The 23,399-nt window shown below is 51.3% G+C and overlaps 1 protein-coding gene across 4 annotated transcripts in view; it reads right to left on the reverse strand.

Moving 5' to 3' along the window:
* Positions 1 to 190: 190 nt before the first annotated feature.
* ARID3B (AT-rich interaction domain 3B) overlaps positions 191 to 23,399 on the reverse strand; it is a 51,698-nt gene continuing 28,489 nt past the window's right edge. Inside the window, exons 3-9 of one of the 4 annotated variants that reach the window (XM_070498130.1) lie at positions 22,524 to 22,595; positions 22,252 to 22,324; positions 8,997 to 9,180; positions 7,545 to 7,816; positions 7,161 to 7,349; positions 5,604 to 5,702; positions 191 to 2,682 (exon numbers count right to left, since the gene is read on the reverse strand). In XM_070498130.1, coding sequence (XP_070354231.1) covers positions 2,519 to 2,682; positions 5,604 to 5,702; positions 7,161 to 7,349; positions 7,545 to 7,816; positions 8,997 to 9,180; positions 22,252 to 22,324; positions 22,524 to 22,595 — 1,053 coding nt within the window. In that variant the 3' untranslated portion in view covers positions 191 to 2,518. Of the gene's footprint in view, positions 2,683 to 5,603; positions 5,706 to 7,160; positions 7,416 to 7,544; positions 7,817 to 8,996; positions 9,181 to 22,251; positions 22,325 to 22,523; positions 22,596 to 23,399 lie in introns of all 4 variants that reach the window. The other 3 variants (XM_044764504.2, XM_044764503.2, XM_044764502.2) reach the window with 3 other exon arrangements.

Here is a 23,399-nt window from a genome sequence, read left to right on the forward strand (position 1 = left end):
ACTCTAATACAGAAAACAGGTGGAGAGTGAGAGCTTTGGGGAAAGGATGGGTGAGCAGTGAAGGGGAGAAGATTCAGGAAAAATCAGGGGATCAGAGGAGCAGTTCACGTACCCCTTTTTACTTTGAAGGCTCTTGCCTCTCCCCATTCCTGTCTGATGGAAGAGTCACTGAAAGCACCTGAGAGCACCGCTGGTGTGAAGAGGTAGAGGTTTATTGAAATATAAACATTCGAGAACATGTAAGATAGAAAATAGCCACAACATATACAGACACTTGCTGCAAGAGGACGTCTGAGGTATTTATCCACTGGCTAGGCTACCCATGTGCTATCACGTTTTCCTGGTTAGAATACATATAAGACGTTGGGGGGGGGCCGGAACACAGCTGCCCCGGCCACCTGCCCACCACGCGGCCTTCAGGTCTGCACCTTTAGGGGAAGCTCCTCTTGGCCCAGGGCCCTGTTCCGGGGGGCACCTGCTGGGACCCCACTCCTGGACTCTCAGGCTGAGACCCTGCTGTTGTCCTTGAGGACAGTGAAGGTTTGCTGAGAAGGTGAGGCTGGGCAAGATGCATGGGGAAAGGGAGAGGATCCAGTGACCGGAAAGACAGTGTGCTGTCCCTGCGTCCTCCGGGTGGGAAGAGTCCATCCTTCGTGACCAAACCCCTGAGAAAGACACACTGGCCAAATATCTGTGACACCTTCCAGTGGGCCCAGCGCCAGCCAACTGGGCTCCTCCCTGGCACCAGCTCCCGGGCTCCCTTCTCTGCCCACGCCCTGCGCTCGCCTGGTGGGGAAGGCTACTGAGGACCGAGGAGGGTCAGCCCCCCATGGAGGGGCTGTGCGTTGGTCTGTTGGGGGGCTGGGGGAAGGAAAGAAGATGCAGCGCAGCAGAGCCGTGGCTTACCAGGCTGAGGTATCTGTTTTGTGCTCAAGCTTCTGATTTCCCTTTCCCTTCCCAGACAGGACGGAACGTGGGCCAGGCGTGGGCCCTGACCACCAGAGGCTGATGATGTCCGTGGGCGGCATTCCACTGATCACTGCAAGGCTTACTTGACTGCGAGGTGAGCCTTGTGTGAGAATCACCTCTTCTTACAACAGAGGAGCAGCCTGCTCCAGCCCAGGGTCCAAGAGGAGGCGGAGCTCTCTCGGCATCTCCTCCTCTGGGGCAGCTGGACCTCTGCAAGGCCCACGGCCTGCCCGTGCCCTGAGGCAGGAATGCTGAGTGAAGGGGAGATGTCCTGCCCCTACCCTGGTGAGCTGGGGGTATGGGTGTGGGACTGGCCCCACTCTGGCAGGAAATGGGTCAAGGACCATCTTCAGAACTGGTGTGGTTTCAGGACCCAACCTGCACAACAGCGGGCCTCTCTGTTCACCTCCTCCCCCACCTGTGATCCCTGAGTCATCTCTCCTGCCTGCCTCCCCCACCTCCTCACTGGGGTCTTAGGGAAGGGCCAGAGGGGCTGGGGTAACAAATCATTTGCTCGGCTTTGGGGGTGATCTGCTTTCATTCTTTGGTGCTACAATAACAATAAAAATTAAAAAAAAAAAGTCAGCAAAACACATATAAAAAAGATTTCAGAAATGCAAATACTTCCTGAAGAATCAAACATCAACAATTACAAATCTGAGGTATTTCAATGAACCTGACATCAGCAGGTTTGGGGATGCTGGGGCTGAGACAGCCCCATGAGAAGAAGGGAGGCCCAAGGGACAAGTGGGCTGTTCTCGGGACTGCTGGCCAACAAGGGAGAGTGGGGAACGTGAGATCTGGGAGGGTCGGGAGGATCAGTGTGGAGTGGGTGCCAGGACCTGCCTGGGCAGCCCCGAGGCCCCGCCTCTCCCTCAGCAGATGCCCAGTAGGCCCTGGGACCTGAGGACTGCCCGCAGGTGACCTTTCCTGGGACAATTAAAAGGGGGAAGTGGGGCCCTGAGGACTGCTTCAAGACTTGAATCTGAGGGACCCACACCCTAGGAACCAAACATGGTAGGCAAGGTGGGCTTGGACGGCCCTATCCCATGCCCAGCAGAGAAAGTCCATGGAGGCCTGCTCTTGGCTCCCAGCAGCCCCACAGGGGAGTTACAGATTGGGGACTGAGCAGGGGAAGAGACCAGTGACCCTGGGGTCATGGCAGAAGGGAGGGGAAGGGAAATAAATTAAAGGGAAAGGAATATGGAAGGCCTCCAGCCCCGTGTCGGCTTACAGATTGTCGATACACTGTGCCCGGGATGCGAGGTGGCCTGGGAACCCTGGAGGAAGCTGGATGCCCACAGACCCCACCCAGTTCTCCAGGACAATCCCTGATTGGACAACGCTGCCCTGTCCTGCCCCTCGAGCCTCCCCCTGTCCCCAGAGTACAGCAGGACCCGAATGGAGCCTGGACAGACAGACATGTCCAAACTCTCAACATCTGGCCAAATGGTGTTTGACGTGGGCTCCATGAGATGAGGTAAATTCTGTGCATCAGCTTCCTTCACTCTCAACAGGAGAGTGGGGAATGGGAAGCTGGGTCTGCCCTTCAGAGGGACCAGCTGGTGGAGGGCTCTGCACTGGGGGTGCCCCGAGATGAGGTAGGACTTGGTGAGCAGTGTGAACTGCTGCTGCTGCTGGCGCTGCTGCCGATGCTCTGGGGTGCAGATCCCGCGATGAGGTGGACCACAGGCTTCTGGGCAAACAGCACACCTGGGGTAGGGGAGGAGACGAAAGTGTGAGCAGATGCGGAGAGGGGCAGGTTCAGTTCATTTCCACCGTATTGTCTGCTGCCTAACTCTGCACAAGGCTCCATTCTAGACATCGTGCTAGTGCTGACAGATGTCCAAACCCTGTCCTGCCCTCAGGGGCTTCTAGGCCCGAGAGGAGGACAGACAGGGAAACAGAGTAATTCTGCTGAAATGTCACAAAGGCTCTGGGGGAAGTGTACACGGGGCACTGTGGGAACCAAAAGGTTTTGGAGGGCAGGGGAGACTTGATCAGGAAAGGCTCCAGAGGGAGAGCATGCCTAGACTGTCAGAAAAAGGGCCAAATCAAGAAGGGATGGTTTGCAGGCAAAGGAGATCTGAGAGAACAAAGAGCAGAGAGAGGCAGCGAATGTGCTGGATTGACACAGTGGCGTGCAGTGACTAGGGGATGCCGAAGGCAAGACACGGGAGCAGGTGAGGCTGGAGAGACAGGAGGGCGAGGTAACGGGGGCCTGTATGCCTCTTAGGAAGCCCGGGGTGTACCCGGTAGGGGTCATAAAGCCCTTGAAAGTTTTTTGTTATTTTTTTTGAGAAAGATTAGCCCTGAGCTAACATCTGCTGCCAATCCTCCTCTTTTTGCTGAGGAAGACTGGCCCTGAGCTAACATTGTGCCCATCTTCCTCTACTTTCTATGTGGGATGCCTACCAGAGCATGGCGTGCCAAGCGGTGCCATGTCCGCACCCAGGATCCGAACCAGCGAACCCCAGGCCGCTGAAGCAGAACATGAGCACTTAACCGCTGTGCCACCGGGCCGGCCCAAAGACTCATTTTTTTTTTGAGGAAGATTAGCCCTGAGCTAACATCCATGTGCATCTTCCTCTACTTTATATGTGGGATGCCTGCCACAGCATGGCTTGACAAGCAGTGTGAAGGTCTGCACACAGGATCCGAACCAGCAAACCCCAGGTCGCCAAAGCAGAACATGTGAACTTAACTGCTGCGCCACTGAGCCAGCCCTCCCTTGAAAATTTTCAGGGAAGGGACATCATGAGATGTAAGTTACAGAATGCTCTCTGTGGGGTTGGGAGGAATATGGGTGATGGAGGCCTGCAAGGTAGCCACTCTAGCAGGGGAAGAGAGGTCTGAACCGGGGCGGTGGTGGCAGCAAGGATGGGAGAGGAGGAGAGGGAGCACAGAGGAGCGCTGCCTGCTTAGCTCTGGGGGACGAGGACGGGCATGAGGAGCTCTCAGGAACAACTTCCAGGCTCCCTGCCTGGGCAACTGCACACCCACTGAGAAGGGCACAAGTGGGACCGGGACTGAGGCAAGTGAGGTTTGGGGAGCCTTCAACTCTCTTCTGAGTGCTCCCCATTCTGAGAAAGAGGCATTGTCTTCTCCTTTCTCCTCACAGAGGACGAGAGGATACTGAGATCCAGGCGCTGATCTCCTCCGTCCCTGCCTTCTCCACAGAGCCACTCCTAACCCCCAAGCCTCCTGGACCACCACAGCACACCAGGAGGCAGAGGGCACTCTGGCCCTACCAGCTGGCTTGCCCGGTCTCCTCGAGGGGCTCCTATGTCAGGCAGAGACCTCAGCATGTGGCCTCTGAAGCGCCAACTACGTGGTGCCTGCGAGGCAACCTGGCAGCACAGCCTCTCTGCAGGCTGCTTGCAGGCTGCTTCCAGGAGCTCTGCCCCTTCCCTGTCCTGACCCTGATGCCACAGCGGGTGGCCCAGAAGAGATCCCAAGTATGAGGCCTGCCGGTGGTGCCTCAGGGGGACTAGTCCCCAGCCCCCAGGACAGGAGCACTCAGAGAGACAGGAGCAGGCCCCCATTTTGGTGGAAGGTGCAGCTGTAACGCCCTCCGCAGGCCCCTCCTTCTGCCTCTGTAACAGGAGGCCAATGCCCAGGCTCCCGGAGGAGGCCACTGGCTCGTGTGCCCCGGGGGCTCCCTGGCCGCCACTCATGAAGCTGCACTTAAGAGTTGGCTGCATTTGTTCCCAAAGAAATGGGAATGGGAAAAGGATGGCTGTTTCTATGAAAATGAAGTTGAGTGTCTTGGATAGTCTTGGTAAAGATGCTAAAGCAACCAACAAACAAAAAAACAAAAAACCTATTGCCATTAGATTTAGGGAGACAGAACTGTAAAAGACTTCGGAAAATTTTCAAAAAAAAATATAGGCTGATTCTGCTGCACTCAGATTCCACTGCTTGTAGCTCAGTCCTTGGTCCATTTTATTTTTTATTTTTATTTATTTATTTTTCTTGAAGAAGATTAGCCCTGAGCTAAGATCTGCCATCAATCCTCCTCCTTTTGCTGAGGGAGATTGGCCCTGAGTTAACATCTGTGCCCATCTTCCTCTACTTTATATGTGGGATGCCTGCCACAGCATGGCTTGACAAGCGGTGCGTAGGTCCACACCCAGGATCCAAACCAGCAAAACCCGGGCCACCAAAGCAGAATGTGCAAACTTAATTGCTGCGCCACAGGGCTGGCCCCTGCTTGGTCCATTTCAAAGAAGGGGACTGAAAGATGATGATTAGGAAGAGAAGAGTTGAGCCACAGTCAAGAAAGGAGAGCGATGCATTAGAAGACTGTAATGGTGGACACTGATGTGACTTACAATATGATGTGTAAGGCGGTTGACTGTAACTCTTCACATTAAATGACTTTTTCAATTAATGAGCCAACCATTGATCCAAAACGGTTAGATGAAGGATTTCTATCATTCTGTCAAAGGTGGAGGGGACGGACCTGTCATCCTGTTAGCAATCCTCAGCTCCTACTGGTCCAGAAGAACCACCTGACCTTTGGGACCTGGAAACTACAAAGAAGGAAGCCACCCCCGGGAAGGTTTTCAGATAGGACAGTGACAAGAGGGCCCCCACACCGGCGGCCTCCCTTAGAGCTCCAGGAGCCTCACCTGTGTAGGTGGTACCATCGATGTCCACAGACATGTTGATGCTCCCAATGCTGCTCGTGGTCAGGTTCAGTGCTGCAGCCGACGCCTCTGATCTGTCTTCTGCTGGGACAAGGAAGACAGCAGGCCTGGTCAGGCCTCCTGGCTCTTTTGTTGTCCTCTCTGAGGTTCTCCCACTCTCCCTGCCTGACCGTGGCAGGATGAGGCCTCCCACTGTTAGAGAGCATCTGTATAACCTTCACTTGAGGGTAAGGCCTGGCAGGAGAACCAGGCTTGCCAGCATTCTATTGCTTGCTTTCTCCACTGAGCCACTTCACTTCCCAAGTCCTGCTGCTCTCGGAGAAAAGGGATCAGTTGGCAAGGAGGCTGACCTTGGCTCACAGCTGTGCACTGACACTTTCAACGCGATTCAGCAAGGCCTAACTGAGCACCCTCTATCCATCAGGCTGGGGATCAGAGACCAGTAAGACCCAGTCCCTGCCTCTGAGGACTCGCCTTGCCGCCTCCTCCCCATAACCAGGCTGGGAAGTCCTCAAGGAGAGGGTCTACCTACCCAGCACATGGCCTAGCACCCGGCACTCCATCTCCACCTGAGCATGTGGGGTTCAGGGAAGGCTGCGGGTGCTGGCACATAGGGCCTCTGCCCAGCTCACCCCAGGCTCCGCCCTTTCATTACGCAGACAGCAGAGATTCTTCCAGATGAGTTGCCTTTTCTATTAGCCTCTGGCTTGTGCAGGACCAGGGGCACCTGGCCCTGAATGGGTAACAGGGTGGAGGCCTGCTGTGCGGGCTGTTAGCTCCAGCTCCCTTCTGCTCCTCGCTCAGGGGAAAGTGGGACAGGGAGGGGCTGCCTGGGAATATGCACAGCAACCTTCACACCTGATTTCTTCCCAACACATGCTTATTCATGTTTGTTCTGAGACAGAGCCAAGGGCAAGAATGACAAAGAATATGTGTGTGAAGAGGAAATGGGGAGAAGGAGGAACAAGGAACATGGCACTGTAGTTTGGGGGAGAGAAGGTGGAGCACCTAGGAAATGCAGAGGTGAGGGGAGGATGTCAATAATGCTGCCAAACTTGTACTTCCTCCTTTCCTTTCATTCCCCAGGGTCACTGGCAGCCTGGCCTGAGGCAACACTGGCTCCTCGCTGAGCCTCAGGAATAGAGGTGCTGTCTTCCTCCCAGGCCAGAGACCTACATCCCGTGAGGTACTGGGGTGAAGGCTGAGCCCTTTAATTTGGATACATCAAAAGGCTCGTGGGGGGCAGAGACACAGCAGCTGTTCCTGAAGGTCTCCGGCCCCTCCTCCAACAACCTCTTTTTTGCTAAAGAACAGGGCACTGCCTGAGGCGATTTCTGGCCCCTTGAAAAATGACCTCTGCTTGGTGAACTCAGATCTCAGTGGCCATGATTTCATATGGTTTTCTGGCCTCTAGACCTTTCTAGGGGCCTGGAGGGGCCTCACCCTGGTGCTGGGGGATGGTCCTGGGGCCATGCCCTTGACTGGAGCCGGGCTGGCACTCATCAGGAGGGGAGGAACCTGCCCTGGGCCAGCGCTCACCCCTGCCGTTGATCCTGATCTTCATGGGCAGCTGCCGTGCCATGCTGAAAAAGTTGCGCTGGAAGGCCTGCTGTACCAGGCGCTGCTCCTCCTCCGACAGCCGGGATGTCTTCTTCTCAGGGGGCTCCCCTGACTCCAGCCGTTCCCGCAGCTGCTCCAGCGTGGCCGTCCGGGTAGTGGCCTGCTGGCCTGCCAAGGTCACAGGCACAGCCAGGCGATTTGGCACGGGCACTGTTGTCACTGAGACTCCATCACCTGGCAAAAGCACCAGAGCTGGACCCACCCACAATCCACCCTCCTGCCTGACAGCCGACTCCCCCACCCAGTCTTGGACACGGGGAACTTGGCTCCCTCCCTCCCTTCTCTCCCAAGGGCCTTGCAGACCTTTCCTGAGAGTGGTGGCTGGGGATATCCGAGGGCTGCTGGTATTGGTGCCACTGCTGGAGCCCAGTCCAAGGATGGGGAAGCGGATCTTTGGTGGGGAGAGAAGGGCAGGGGCCCCGGCAGCCGCAGCAGTGGGAGAGTAGCCAAAGAGAGAGGAGCTGTAGCTGGGCCGCCGGCCCTCCCTCCGGTTGCCATCAATGGCTGCCTGGAGCTCAGCTGGGGAGCTCAAGGCTTTCTTCTCACACTCGTAGGCATAGAGGTACTTCATGTACCTGGAGGGAAGGAAGGAAGCAAGGAGAACAATGCAAAACACGTACCAGAGACCGCTCACTTTAAGTTGATGGGTCTCTGGAAGCTGCCTCTGCTGGACGGGCCTCTAGGACAAAGGATCACAACCTGAGCACTTGATGGAAAAGTCCAGGACTGCTGGACACTCGGCCCCAGGCCCCTCTAACTGCTACTCAATTCTAAACACTGCTCAGACTGGAGGCATCGTTAAGGTGAATAGGTAACATCTTCCCTAACTTCCTACACCCCACGAGAAATTAGGCCCATGTTTTGCCACGTATTTCCGGTTCCTTGGTCTCCAAACCATTCTAAGTAAGCTGGTCAGAGAGGTGCAATTCCTCCTGTTGTGCGTGGACCCAGAAATGCTGTCCCTCTTAGTGTCAGATGTCCCAAAAAGCAATTCTCTACCTAAGAACTGTGAGAGAAAGACTGTTATACTGCTTATGACTCTGTCCCCAATTCTGCTGGAACCGTTCCATTAGATAAAGCCCTTTCACTTTCCAACAAGGTCATAACATGCCACCTAACTGATATGTCAGCTGCTCATTCCTTATTCTTCATAGAGCAACTTCCAGTGTGTTCCGAGAACAGACTCCCCTCTGGCCCTCATTCTCCAATGTTTCACTGCTTCTATCACCCTTGTAATTAACTCAAATGGTTACAAAAAGAGGTCACCAATCCCAGTGGGGCCTGACTGCCTGCCTTCCTCTGGGTCCTCTGTTGCTGGGCAAGCTGAGTGTCGGGGAGGAAGAGCCAGGCTTAGACTGGAGCTGCTGTGTGGGAGTCAATGTCCTGGAAAGGGAAGCCCAGGTGGGAACCTCAGCTCTACCATTTATTAGCTGGTATGACCTTGACTGAATAATTTAACCTCTGAGATTTGGTTTTTATTATCTGGAAAGTGAAGACAACACTTCCTTTACAGGGTTGACGGGAGGTTTGAATGAAACAGAATGGTGAAGCAGCAGCGCATGGGGACATTGGGGGACAGGGCTCTCACTGGTACTTGGGTCTAGCAAGGGAGTCACCTCAGCAAGCTCCCGGCTGTTTCGGGAATTCCACTCATCTTGCTCACTGTACAGTGGAACATCCTTCCTTCCCCTCCTCTAGGTTAAAACCTCCCCTTTTCCAGCCTCGGCTTCCTCTCTCCAAGCCCTGGCTGCTCACTGTGTCCTCAGGGTGAAGGCGGCACTGGTGATAGATGTGGGCAGGTTCAGGCCTTTGGTGATCTCCCTCCAGATCTTCTTGTTGATGATCTCCACCAGGCCCCCCTTCTCCGTCACCAGCTTATAGAGCATGTACAAGTCCAGGATCTGCTTGGCCATGATGGGGATTCGGTTGATGGGGGTCCCTGTGATTGTCCAAAGAGAGAAACAGTGGGGTATGTCATCATCGAGCAGAGAATACATCTGCTTATGCATACCACCTTCTGCTGAGTTGGAAATCTGTCAGGAAATCTGCTTAGAAGTAAATTTGACTTAAACCCTTAAAAGCCTGGAAGCTCTCAGACTAGCTGCCAGTTGTCCTTGGGATGAGCAGAAAGATAGGTCCAACTCACAGGCTGTGTGGCCTTGGGTGAAACATGTAGCCTCTCGGGGTCTCTTTTCCCATCTGTAAATAAGAGGGCTGGACTAGATGACTTCGAAGATTTATTTTTTATTTTCTATTTTTTTGTGCTAGCAGTAGAGTTCAGATTCTCTCCTAATGATGTGGCAACTCACACTCCTCTGGAGCCTCAGAAGCCAATCAGCTGCCTCCTCAGGGAAGCCTTCCCCGCCGGTCCTGCCCTATCATCCCCCGGGCAGTTCCCTGGCTTCTCCTTTGCAGCTCTCAGTGCAGTTGTAACAGTGTTTTATTTGCATCCTGCCTGCTTTCTCCTCTCCTGCTGCAGGATGCAGAAATGGTTTTTTTCTCTCCTGTGTCCCCACCATGTCAAAGGAGCTGCTGGACACACAGGTCTCCAGAGGGATGAAAAGCTACTCAACAGTTCTCTCCCCACTAATCACTCTGCCGAGTCCCTGGCCTCTGAAAGAGGGAGGGTCAGCGCAGCTTCCGGCCACGGGCCCGAAGGGAAGTGAGAGGAGCCAGGGACTTGATTAGGAAACCGGGCACTGGGCAGGAAGGCCTACTAATGAGCACCAGGGGACGGCAGGGAGGGCGGGGCCAGAGCCCTGTTCACAGGCGGCCGGGATGCTCGTCAGGAGGCGTGATGGATGACTGTCATTTGGCAGCCTCGAGATTAATGATCTGGAGGTCAGAGGGGAGAATTCCACAGGGAAGGGTCACCGTCCAGGGCAGCGTATGAGACTTGTTGCCTTTTGATGGCAAACCCCTTTTACTGTACACAGACTGCTCCTCCCGTCTTGCCCCTCTCCCACTGCCCCAATCTTGCTGAGGTCTCACTGACTGCCTGGTGGACTTCAGGCCAGCTTGATTAGAGAAGGACTGTTTGTTTCGCTCCTCCCACTTCTTTCCCCTCAAGGAATGGCATTTTCTTCTCAGCCCTGGAACATCAGCCTCATCAACTCTTCTATAGGAGAATTCAAGCCAGAGAATGCAGTGAGGGGTCCCACATTTATGAAGAGAAAGCAGCGTGAGCATGAACACATGGGACTGCTATGGTGGGAGCAGGCCTCTTTTCTAAGTGTGGAGAGGGAGTTAGAGGTCTCGAAGACCTTTGTCTTGACCAGCTGGTCTTTGGAGGGTCAAGGATAAAGGGGTCATGGAGTTAAATTCAAAGATTCACAGGGAAAGCATCAGAGGATTAATGGCATCCGCCTAAGACACACAGCCCGCGTGTTGGTTACCTTCTCCCTTTGCTGCTCTAGATGGTAAACCTTATTCCTGTCATAAAGACAAGAGCCTGATGCAGCAGAACTGGTCCCCTGGCAGGACAGGGCTAAGGATCACCTCCTTTTGGAGGCCTGACTTCCGGGGCACCCTCACGGCCTGGCAAGTTCATACTCTCCATGGCATCACCTGGAGACTCTGGGAGGACCACTCCTAAGGTCCCCTCACATAGGCCCCCTCAGTTCACATTTCCTGAAGCTTCCAGGACATCTTCACATGTGTGACCTGTTCCCTTCCAAGTCAGAATGTTCACACTAAGCTCCCCTTCATCCCCTAAGCTAGCTCCCTTTTCCCACTGCTTCCTCCTCTTCCAGCAACACCATCACTCTTTGAAGTCTTAGGCAGAAACCTCAGAGGCAGCCCTGGCTCCTCTTCTCTCCTGTTTCACCCACCTTTAGGTTGTAATGAGGCTTCTCCGATTCTTCCTTTGAGGTGCCTCTCAAAGCTATCTTCCTTTCTGGCCCATAACCACTACCCCAGACCAGGCCCTTGGTGGCTCACAAATAGATGCCTACAGCAGCCACTCACCCATGCACTCAATCTGCACACTGCTGCCAGACAATCCTACTAAAATACTACTTTTACCATATTACTCACAACCTTGTTTAAAAAGCTACAAAGACTCTTATTGCCTACCCATCCCACCGTACATGTTCAGTCTCACGACCCGTGTTCGTCAACACTCCTTAAAAGATTACGTATGAAGCATTTCCAACACATCCCAGCAACTCACTCTCACTCCAGTGAGTCAGGGCTTCTCACTGTCACCCCTAAAACCACGCTCATTTCTCCCCTAATTTTTGCTTTGTGCTCTCCCTCCTCATCAAGCCTAAAATGATCTGCCTCTGCTCAAATCACCTCTACAATGGCCTTCAACCTGCACTCCCTCCAGGGAGAACTTTCTCACTACTCCTGTTCACGTGGATTTCTTCCTGCTCAGAATTTCTACTATAAACCCTACAAGTTCAGCAAATAATTATTCTGATTGTTTCATGTACAGTCATGAGTCACTTAACGACAGGGATAAGTTCTGAGAAATGCGTCATTAGGCGATTTGGTCGTTGTATGGCATCATAGAGTGCAAGATGGTGGAGCCTACTGCACACCTAAGCTACATGGCGCTAATCTGATGGACCACCGTTGGACACACAGTTTGTTGGTGACTAAAATGTCGTTATGCGGCACATGACTGCATGTTTGCCTGGTGTCCCAGGAGGACTGCAAGCTCTGTGAAGGCAGGGATTGTTTTTCCTTCACATGTCTCGAATATTGTGCTATATAATAAATCAAACCACCATGCAGACTAAAAAACAAAAGTGCTTCTCAGAGTCAAAAACAAGCAGCTCCATGGTAACCCAAGTGGGAATCTTAACTGCATTTCCCTCATGCTTGTGGTGTGCCCGCCAGGACCCGTCACTAGCTTTCAATGTCTAATGCTGAGAGCGCTGAATAGAAGTCACCTTCTCTTCTCAAGTCCAAGCAGGTTCATCAGGGTCACAACCCTTACTAAACAGATGGGGCAACTGAGTCTCAGAGTGGTTAAGCTCTTTGTGTGAAAGTCTCACAGTAAGAGGACTAGCAGCAGAATGGATGGAGAGTTGGGGCTTTTGAGAAGGTAAAGAAACGATGACCTCATTCAGTGGGGCCAAAGAGAAGGGAAAACGTATTAAAGAGGGGAGGGGGCTGGGGCTGTGACCTACACAGAACAGGTGTGGCTGAGCATATAACTACCAAGCAGGGCTTGCCCAGGCAATGGAGGGCTGTCCTTCAGAACAGTCCCCCTGGTGAGCCAGCTACCACCAGGTTTTGGAACTCCACTTGGGAAAAGCCTTCAGAGTTTGCACTATTTTCGTTTGAATCTCTTCAACGGTGGTAAATCTTCAAAAGTAAAGGGTGTATTTTACGTTTAGAAATGGCCATTCACAGAGGCAAGCCAGAATAGGATGAAGTAACCAGGCTGTTTATACTGATTTTGTTTGAAGATGGGTGTGACCATAAACCATGACAGATTTTCTAGTATGGCTCAAACTGCCTTTGAAGGCCACTCCCCAGAGAAGAATTATAAATTCTGAGTAGCCATTGAACTAAATGTCTAGCTATTTAAAATGGCTTCTTTGAAAGACAACGTTACAGATGCAGAAATTTCATTAAAAATTGGCCTTTTCATAGTCACCCAGAGTGTGACTGCATTAGGCTGAGAACTGGTCAGGGACAAGGGGAACAGAGGTAGATATCGGACCTGAGAGGACAAGGAAGGGGCGAAGTGGTGTCTGAAGTCAAGGACGTAAGCCTAACCAAAGAGGGACCTCTTCCAAGCTCTCCAGAGAAACCACAGGCCAGGGGTGCACTGGGACCCTGGTGGTGACCCCAGCAGCCGTGCTCAGTGGCCCAGCCCTACTCTGGGCATACAGGGATCTTGCTTTCCCTCACATGGGCCCCTACGGCTTGGCCAGGCACCCTGGTTCCAGAGGTCAGTGGGTAGGGGGCACAGGCGCTTTCTTCCTTGTGTGGACACCTGTGACACTGCTAAAAGTAGCTCCCAGTGCAGACAGGCCCCTCGGTACTGTCAGAAATAAACTTGAGGCTATTCTGAGAGCTAGCTCCCGACGACAGTATGGTTTTCTCACATTATCCAAATAATCCAGAAACAAAACCTGCCCTGGCTTCAATTCTTCTGACAACAAGGAGGAGCAGGATCCTCAGGCTGCCCTGTGTCTGCAGCCTGCTCTGTGCTTGACAGCCCTGGCGTCCACCTCCTTTGTCCTAAGACTCAAGTATGAAGAGAGAAGGGAGAAGGCCTTTTAGCTGAGTTTACTTGCCTGAACAAGAAAGAAAACCAATACATTATACTGGGCAGTGGGGATGGGGGATCGACATATTCAGCCTCAGTTTCCCCATCTGTGAAATGAGGACTTTGGACTAGACGACTCTCAGTTCTAAACTCCTATGGGGCTATGAATAAAAATGAAACAAAAACTGGTGATTGTGATTATTACAAAGGGATGGTAAGCTGGTTTGGGGAGCTTGCCTGAATAATGGAATAATGTTGCCAAGTGACCTTGAGATGGGTGGTTTGGGATCTTCTCCTATGAAGGGCCCCTGTGTGGCTTAGGACCAGGTCTGTGAAGTTCAAGTCCGTACGCAATGGCTCTTTCCCTAGCCTTGCAGGGAAGCAGGGAGTCTCTGTCTTGCTCTCTGGGCCGGATTACATCTTCCTCTATGGAGGCTCTTCATCTGAGAGGGGACAGGCCTCTGTCCACAATAAATGCAAAAGCAACCTGCATAGAACCAGGAAGGGGGCAAAGAACCACTGCAGAGAGCTCTCTGTGGGTCACTGGTGTTGGCCCTGCAGGAGGCTGATCTCCTCCCCCATCACGCCTCCCAGAGCGGGGTGAGCACCTGATGGGGAAGCCTGCGGACTGTCAGTCACTGCTATCAAAGCAGGAGCTCGGGTTGAGGGTAATTAATCATGCTCCCTCTGACAGGAATCCAGGGCCTTATCTGTACCCCAAGAAATGCCGCTGGTCTCCAGTTCCCTCCTCAATAAAGGAGACTGACAGTTCCATCAAAGAGACCCCTTATCAGATTTCAGCCAGGGAGCCTGAGGCAGCCTGAGGGATGATGCAGAAAGGCTTTTATGAGGGCCACAGACCCAGTGAAGCCGTGGGGACTCCTGGGGCTTTAACCCTTGGTGGTGGGTATGCCTCCGGACACAGGCATTAGTGGGCCAAAGCTATAATCAGGAGTTTCCAGTGCAGATGGAGCCAAACAAAAGCTGCTCCCTGGCACTCTGCTCTCCTTCCCACCACTCAAACCATGGAGACAGAGGTGGGGGTAGGGGTGAGGGCATAGGGAGTCTCAGGATGGTCTCCTCTGGCACTGGAGATAAAGATTGGAGATGGCAGGAGTGTTGTGGGGAGCGCCACTTCCTCCCCACCACAGAGAATGGGCAAGTTCCAATGAAGACCAGAAGCAATCAGGGGGCAGGGACCCCAGACAGAGCTGCATGGCTGTCTTCCTGCCTACTGGTCAGGGGTGAGGGCCCAGGACCCAGGGCGTGGCCCTCAGGGACCCTTGCTGCTTTTTCCTGACTTGGAAAAAGATCATTAATCATTTCCATAGCCTGTCAAGAGAGCTGGGCAGCTGACCAGAGAGCCTAGAAGAGTTAAGCCCCATGTTAAGTGGTGAACGTGCACAGACAGACAGGTAGGTAGGCCTCTTGCCCATTCCTCTGCATATTAATTCTTGCCCCGCTCTAGTCCCCAGGAACAAGTGGAGAAATGACTGGTGATTTTCCCCTCAGACTTGTTTATGTAGAAAACACTCCCCATCGGGAAACAGGGTAGCCGTGTCTGGTAGTGTGCAGTGCAGTGTGTAGTTGACTGTTCCTCAAGACAGGGCAGAGGCAAGGATGTGCAAATATCTAACACTGGACTGACAGGTATCCTTAAGCCCTCCAGCTCCGAGCTCCCACTGAGTGGGTCCAACTGACATATGGTATAGCACACTAATCTTAAGTATACAGCTCACTGGAGTGTTACTTCTGTGTGCACCCTTGTAACCATTCCTCAGATAAAAATACAGAACACTTCTAGCACCCCAAAAAACTCCTTCATGCCCCTTCCCAATCAATACCCATCCCCCGACCCCAGCCTTCCCAGGAGGTAGCCATTATTCTGACATGTATCACCACGGGTGATTTTCTTGAACTTTATATAAATGGAATCATGTAGTATATATTCTTTTGTGTCTGACGTCTTTTGTTCAACAACAGGTCTGTGAGAGTCACCCTCGTTGGGTACAGCAGTAGTTCATTCTTTTTTGTACGTGTGTGAGGAAGGTTGGCCCTGAGCTAACATCTGTGCCAATCTTCCTCTACTTTGTATGCGGCATGCCTCCACAGCATGGCTGATGAGTGGAGTAAGTCCAAGCCCGAGATGTGAACCTGTGCACTCCAGGCCGCTGAAGCGGAGCACACAGAACTTGGCCACAGGGCTGGCCCCCTAGTTCATTCTTTTTTATTGCTGTGGTATTCCACTATATGACTATGCCACCATTTATCCATTCTACTGTTGATGGGCATTTGAGTTCTTTCCAGTTTTTGGCTCTAATGAATGGTGCTGCTATGAGTATTCTTGTACGTGTCTCTTGGTGAACACAAGCACTCATTTCTGATGGGTATAAACCAGGAGGGAACTGCTGGGTAACAGGGTCAGTGTATGTTTAGCTTTAGTAAAATACTACCAAACAGATTTCCAAAGTGGTTATGCCCATTTACATTCCCATCAGCAATGCATGGGAGTTCTGGAGGCACCACAACCCAAGAGGTTAATTTTAAACTCATTATGCTTTCTGATACTCTAGCTCAGACAAACTGCTTTAGTTGAAGTTCAACAGTATGTGCAATGCTGTATTCTACTATGGCTAATAATAAAATTATGGTTATGGCTGCGCTGTCTCCTTCCTTAAAAACTGTGTTCAAAGAAGTTGGCCAAGGAGTTAGAAGGAGGTGGACTGTGGTGTCTTCTCTGCTTTGCTTTCTGCTGATCAACAGACCCGGCTGTCGTCTCCAGGAGAGTGGGTGGAAGGCTGCCCGGGGAGAGGCACAGCAACTCAAGGGCCTTCTGGCATGGGCAGCGCACCGCTCTCTGAGCTTCCACTGCCAGTCCGTGCCAGTAGCCTCTCAAGACCCACTAGACTTCCCCACAGTGTAAGGGGACCAAACCCTCACTTTAAACTTTGCCTGCATCAACCCTTGGACGACTTACTGACTACTGGCTCACCTTGGAACAAAGGAGGCAAAACTCATCAACCCAATTTTACCAAGTGCTAGAAGGACCAATAAAATATTTTGAAGGGGGAAGAGGCTGACTGTAATGACAAAAGTGGGCTATTCAAATTAATCATGCTTGGGGCCGGCCCTGTGGCCGAGTGGGTAAGTTCGAGACTCTGCCGCAGGTTCGGATCCTAGGCGCAGACATGGTACCGCTCTTCAGGCCATGCTGAGGTGGCATCCCCCACGCCACAACTAGAAGGACCCACAACTAAAATATACAACTGTGTACTGGGGGGCTTTGGGAGAAAAAGGAAAAATAAATTCTTAAAAAAAAAAAACAAAGTAATCATGCCTTTCAAAAACCAGGATCCCTTCCCATTATCATGGATAACTGGGTAGTTATAGGGTATTAAATGACTATTAAAAGTGGGAAAAAGAAAGTATATCAACAGCAGTTGGATCACCTGGGGAGAGAGAAAGATCTGGCCTCAGACAAACGGCTAACCCTGAGACAAACTCTTGCATTTTAGACTTTCGTCTGTGGATAAAGGTAGAAAAGGAAGCCCGAAAGCCTATTTTATCTGACAGAGACAACATATTTTAGTCTATCAGGAAGAATGTCCACGGCACAGACCATTTACTGCAAGATACAAAGAATATACAAGAAACTGCTTCCACCAAAAGGCAAAGCAATATATGTCACGAACATTTCCTTGCCTGAGATGGATAGATAAGCACACAACAGAAGGAAAAACACTCAAATTGCACTTTAAGGCAGACCAAGCCCTTTTCCCACAGTAAATTCTTTGTATATACACATCAAAAACAGATCCAACAAGCCATTTGGGAAAACCAAGGTCAGTTTGCAGCCTTGAACAGAACTGGTGGGGGAGGGAGGCAGTTTTCCGGGTGAGATCTTGACAAAACTTGTCTTCTACATGACCAAGCAGTTCCCCAGCCCAGTGTGCCCAGCTGGGGCAGGGGCCGGAGAGGAGAGCCCCGCTCCTGGGCACTCTGGGTGTGTGCAAGATGCTACGATTAGGGCTTCTGTCTCCTGTGCCCCCACCCCCACTCCATCCTGCCTTGACAGACGGCAGCCTCTGTGCCACTGTGAACTGTCACATCTGCCCTTCCCTGAGAGATAGGCCTTACCCTGCAATGAAGACTCTTCTTGCACAAAGACTTCCACCCCATGTTAATCAGCCAGACGCTGTCAGACCCTCCTAGCCACTGGCCTGTGGAGGCAGGCCAGCGCTCTCTGTGGGGCTCAGAAGGCTGAAGGAGAAGCAAGGCTTGTCCAAGGCCCCAAGGGGAAGTGATGGAGCTACGGGTGATGGGGGCCAAGTTTCTCAAAGGCAGTGCAGGAGAGGGAAAGAGCACTGGCCTAGGAGTCAGGAGACCCTAGGCTTAGATTCTGCGGCCTCAGGGAAGTCATGTAACCTGGGGCCAATTCTTCCTGGCTAACAAGATAACCTTTGCTCTCTCTACCCCACAGAGCTAGAGCTGTGGGGAGCAGCAGATCCCAATACTGGGTTGAAAGGGCTCTGTAAAGTGCAAGAGATAATAATAAAAATAACAGCAAAATTCTCCTCCTCTTCCTCCTCTTTGATGAAACCATACTTTCTATTCCACTGCCTAGGGAACAAGAGAATAAGCTTTTCTTCCTCACTGATAAAAGCAGAGTGGAACTGTCTATAAGCCTTTGCTTAGCAGACTTCCACATTAGTCCACTCCTTAGATTTCCCCTGGAAAATCTACCAGGGATTCATATCTCAGAAACCACCCACAGGGGGTTAAATTACCCAGAGAATTCTATTTACAATGGTTTGGCTTTATTTTGGCAAAGAAATGTGTGTATATTTTACACACACACACACACACACACACACACACACACACGGCAAAAGGTGAGCAAAAAGGGGCATCAGAGTTCTGAAATCCAACCAGTCTTTCTAGAGAAAGATTTGGGGTGGGAAAGAGAATCAAAAGCAACTTGTTTAATTACATTTGGCTCAGTCAACAAAAGAGGAAACATTATTCAGCAAGGACAGGGGAGCATTTGGTCTTGGGCGTCCTTGGTGTAGTTTTTACACAATTATTTTGACAGAAAATTGCTAAAAAGGGCTTTTCTTCCTTTTTTTTTTGTCATCAAGGGTGGCTCATTATCTCTTGGTAGCTCAATCATGGATGCATAACACAGAACAGAGAATTTGGGAGAAACTTCTACACTGACTCTAAGTGAAGCCTCTCCTTTAATAGATAAGGAAACTGTGGTGCCCGAAGGGGAAGGATTTGCTCAAGACCATGGAGAGGGGTGGGATGTTAGCCCTGGCTGTCCACTTCTCTGTCTAGAGCGCTCTCCCCTCTGCATGCCTCCCGACAGGGCTGCTGTGCTGTTTCCGAGGCAGACAGGAGACAGCGAGCCGCCGGGCACTGCCTAGGTCTCTTTCAGGGTCCTCCTGGAGCTGGCTGCTCTGCTGGTGGGGGAGGGGTCACCAGGGGGGTAAGTAACCCAGCCTGGCCTAGAAACCAAGGTGCCTCAGGCTGAAAGGTCCATCTGTTGCAGTCAATTCACCCAAAGACGGTAACAAGCAAAAGAGACCCAGCAAAAAACAGCAGTTACGGCCGGCCCCCTCCCTCTGGACAGCCGTTTTATCACCTGCAGCTGCGGTCATCCCGGGCCGCCTGCTGTGTGTGCCTCTCTTGGAGCCCTGGCCACTTCCTCTCCAGTGCAGCCTGCTGTGACAAAGCTGCCCGGCACCACTCACGGCCCAGGTGGGCATCACCAGGCCTTTCAAAGACAGGCATGTTCAGTGGCTCCTATGAAATCTACTGCTTATCTTTCACATTAGCTCTGGAGGATGAGTTGCTGGCCTGCTGCTGAGGTCTATGAGGCCTTTCCTTGGAGCTAGCTTACAAGATGTGGCTCCTGAGTGCCCCAGACACTCCAATTTAGGAGTGACAAATAAGTCACAGATGACCTGGGGCCCTTGGTCTCACCATTCTAGGAAGAGCACAGTAAGCTTCACATGACTCAAGTGCAGTCTGCTCCCAGCCCTCCTGAGCCACCCACTCTAGACCATCAGACACGTGCCCTGTTCCAGGGAGATGAATTTAAAGGGAGCAGCCTCCACACTGTCTCCATGCCTCAGTCTCCCCTCTCCGGCCCAACTACACACTACTTGCCACAGCAAGTTTCCTGAAAGCCCACCTCTGGTGACATTCCTCATGTTTCAACTTCAGTAACTCAGCTATGTCCATAGACTGAGTGCTAACTTCCTGGCCATACAGGGCCAGCTCACTCGTCCAGGCCGCAGACAAGGGTTCCAGCTGTGCCTGGTCATGCAGGCCTTGCACATCACGCATGCCACTGCATTTCTGCCTCCACCTGTGTGGTTTTCTTCACTCCTATTACCTCCAAAATGCTGGAGCTGCAGTTCCTCTCAGAGGCCTGCCTTGCACTCCAGCCCAGGATGGGGTCCCAGCACCCTCTCCTTTGGCACTCAGCCACAGGAGGGGCGCTCACGTTAGTGCCTGCCACAGGCCCTGCAGCCCTCAGATACTGAACCTGAGTGGAGGGAAGATGATTTCCATAAAAAGTTGTTCTGCAGAGGAAATTTAGATCTTCACCCTCTTTCCCAACCTTCTTGGCAGTGGTTCTCAACAGGGGGGCAATTTTGTCCCCCAGGGGACATGTACAATATCTAGAGACATTTTTGGTTATCACACCTCAGGGGTGCCTCCCATAACAAAGGACTATCCAGTCTCCAAAGTTAATATGCTGAGGCTGAGAAGCCTTGTATTAGACTAATTCACAAGTAGGAAGACTGGCTCAATTGTTTCCCCTCAATGGCGATGCCAGCAAATAGTGAAATACCTGACATAAGTGCTGAAGACAGGAAAAAGGTTTACCCGGGGCCTGAACAACCCTAAACCGACATGACCAAAGGCAGTCACTCACTCCTGCTTTGGGTTCACTCAGAAGTGCACGAGACAGCAGTGTGGAGCGCCTCGACGCTGCGGAGGAGCAGCACTCACTGCTCTCCGCTGCTGACTTCAACTGCAGCGCAGCTGTCTAAAGGGGAGCACAGCCTCCCCGTGTGTGGCCAGCTGAGTCAGGAAAACCGACAGGAGTGCTCATACAGCAAATGTGTCCTGAGCACCGCCCTGCCTAGCCCTGTGCTAGGACTGGGGACAAAAAGACATGACAAAGTAGCTGCCCTCAAGGAGTCCCCAGTCTAGTGGGGACACACAGTAATAAGCAAAAATGACTGGTCTTCTTTCTTGGCTAGGCTGATATAACTTCCATTTTCCTTTAAAAATCCTTCTGGGAAGGGAGAAAAACAATAAAGTAGAAAATAAAGCAGTGGCGCTACACCACTGATTAAAATCTATATTGCTATGGCAGCCCCTCTGAGACGAGATCAGCTCGTGGATTTGCACCAGCTGGGCTTGTGGAGCTTGTAAATAATTAAAAGGTAATTGGAAGGGGAGACCAAAGTATTAAGTGGATTTCTCTCTCTCAGGGCAACCAGGGAGTTTCACTGCTGCCAGTCACATTATCTTTCAGGATTATATTCTTGTTTTTTACTGACACATGCATCTCCAGATAACAGTTGAAGGAATAAACTAATTAAGGCTGCTTAGACTGCTTTGATGAGCTTGAATATGGGGGGGAACCAAGACTCAAAACTTTCGATTGCCTTTGTAAGCAAATCACCAGTAACAGGCATGCTACTAAGAAGGCAACAAGGCTTTAGAAGGTAAAGGAAAGAGAAGGAGGGGGAAAGAGGGAGGGAAAGGATATTTAGAATATTTAGCTGCTGGGAGCTGCCATTATGGCTCAGCCTAGGATAGAGAGGAAGATTTCACTCCCAGGTCTTAATAAAGGAGCTGACACAGAAACCAAGAGATACATCATCAGACATAAGGAGGGTACCAGGGAAGAGGCTGGTGGGAGCAGCTCTCTCCTGTCGGTTTGTCCTGAGGGTGATGAAGGTAGAGCTGCACAGGTTACTGAAGACCTTCTCCTAGAGAGGCTAGGGTTCTGGCCGTGCTTCCTGAGGGCTGACCCAGCTGGTGAACCCATTGCTGTGACAGGATATAAAGCCAGGAAGTTGAGTCACTGGGCTCAAGACCCAGTCACGCCATGGTCCAGGGTGGAGTTAGTTAGGGGTGTGTGGGGGAGGCGTGAGAAGGAGAGAGGGACAGAGAAGTACGAATGTGCATTATAAAGCAGATGCCCACGTACCCCACAGTTAAACTGCAAGAATGCCCCAACTGAGCCAGTGGATGCAAAAATCAAAGAGCCGATGGATAGGAAAACTGTTAGCCCTTCTCTCTCATGGATCATTTCAGACTCTCCCAACAAATCCTGAGGGACCGCCATTCTTTCATCCACCTTTCTCCGTCCCTATAAGACTAAATGCACCAATACGAAGTCCCACATACTAGTTTAAGTGATGTCTAGGGCAGCTATAAGGCTAAGAAAAAAGTATATTTGAATTTGAAATGACTCCAGAGATCAGTTAATCAGAGGAAGAAGAGGGACAAAAATAAGGCAGCACCAAATTTGGATGATCATTCTATTCATTTTCTGCCAAGGCCATTTCTGCCCTCTTGGATCTGGTTGTCAATTATTGGCTAAGTCTGGAACCAATCAGTAGTAAAGGCCTCTTGTCCTCCTGGGCTAAGACACTGGTACTCTGCGGGGAGGATGGCTAACAGTGACTTGCACACAGTAGGCACTTGATAAATATCCACTGAATTGAAATGATGAGGGGACTGCACACTTACCCCTCTTCTGCATAAAGACAAAGAGGTCATCCAGGAACTCTTTCCTTTCCGGATCACCGTCCAGTTCATACAGCTGCAGTCCCGATCCCCCAAGAAAAAAACACAATGAAAAATTCCATCTTGTGCAGGAAGTCTACACCAGAGACACAGAACCATCTGAACGACTACAAATGGGACTCATAGACCACTCCTGTCCCTATTCCTTGGGGATCAGATATAACAACCCACTGCAGAACTACCCCATTTGTTATCACAAAGGAAACATTACAGACCTTGGCAAAATCTCGAGAGATTTCTCGTCCCCGGCTTCCGTCCGCATCGTCACTCCAGGCCAAACCACCATTCTGAAGGGGAAGAAAGCACAGCGTTCAGAAGGGAATGGGAAGAGAGTGACAGAGGGCAAGGTAATCATTTAGGGGGAAGATGAAGACTCGTACCAACTGTGCTATCCTGGCTCACAGTATAAAGACTGCTCAGGTAACTGCCACCGCCACCCTTACAGGGACATTTTGGGTCTTTTGCTTTCAATTACGGCTCCAAACTAAGAGGGAGTCAGGTAGAAGAATCATCGCCATTTGTCAGAGGAGGGGGGTGTTACTTATACCCAATAATCTTGGAAGAAGAGGACACAAAGGCTCAATTTTCTGAGAACCTGCTCATCCCTAGCTGATCTTCCAGAAGCCAATACTCTGAGATGTAGCACTTTTCTGCAGGTTCTGTATGGTCTATGTGTTTGTACATTCTATGGTATATTGTGAAGATACCTGGCCTGGCTTGCCACGCAACACTCTAAGTGGGGATGAAAGGTCAAGGGGAGCAAGACCTAGACAAAGTTGTGGTCTCTCAGCCAAGCCTCACCACTAGAAGCCCTAAGTCTAGCAATCAGAACTCCCGAGTGATATATAACAATCTGTTACTTCTGGACCACTATCTTACACCACACACAAAAATTACCTCAAAATGTATTAATGATTTAGACGTAAGACCTGAAACCATAAAACTTCTAGAAGGGACCTGAGATTATTCCCAAAATACAGAGACTCCAGTGCCAGTAGGGTGGAGTTCATTTTCATCGAGAAGTAATGAAAACCTAATCCTAATTTAATTGATTAGGTTAGACCAACACCATTCAACTGAACAGGAGGAAA

Source organism: Equus asinus, chromosome 2, assembly GCF_041296235.1.
Source record: "Equus asinus isolate D_3611 breed Donkey chromosome 2, EquAss-T2T_v2, whole genome shotgun sequence".
NCBI lineage: Eukaryota > Metazoa > Chordata > Mammalia > Perissodactyla > Equidae > Equus > Equus asinus.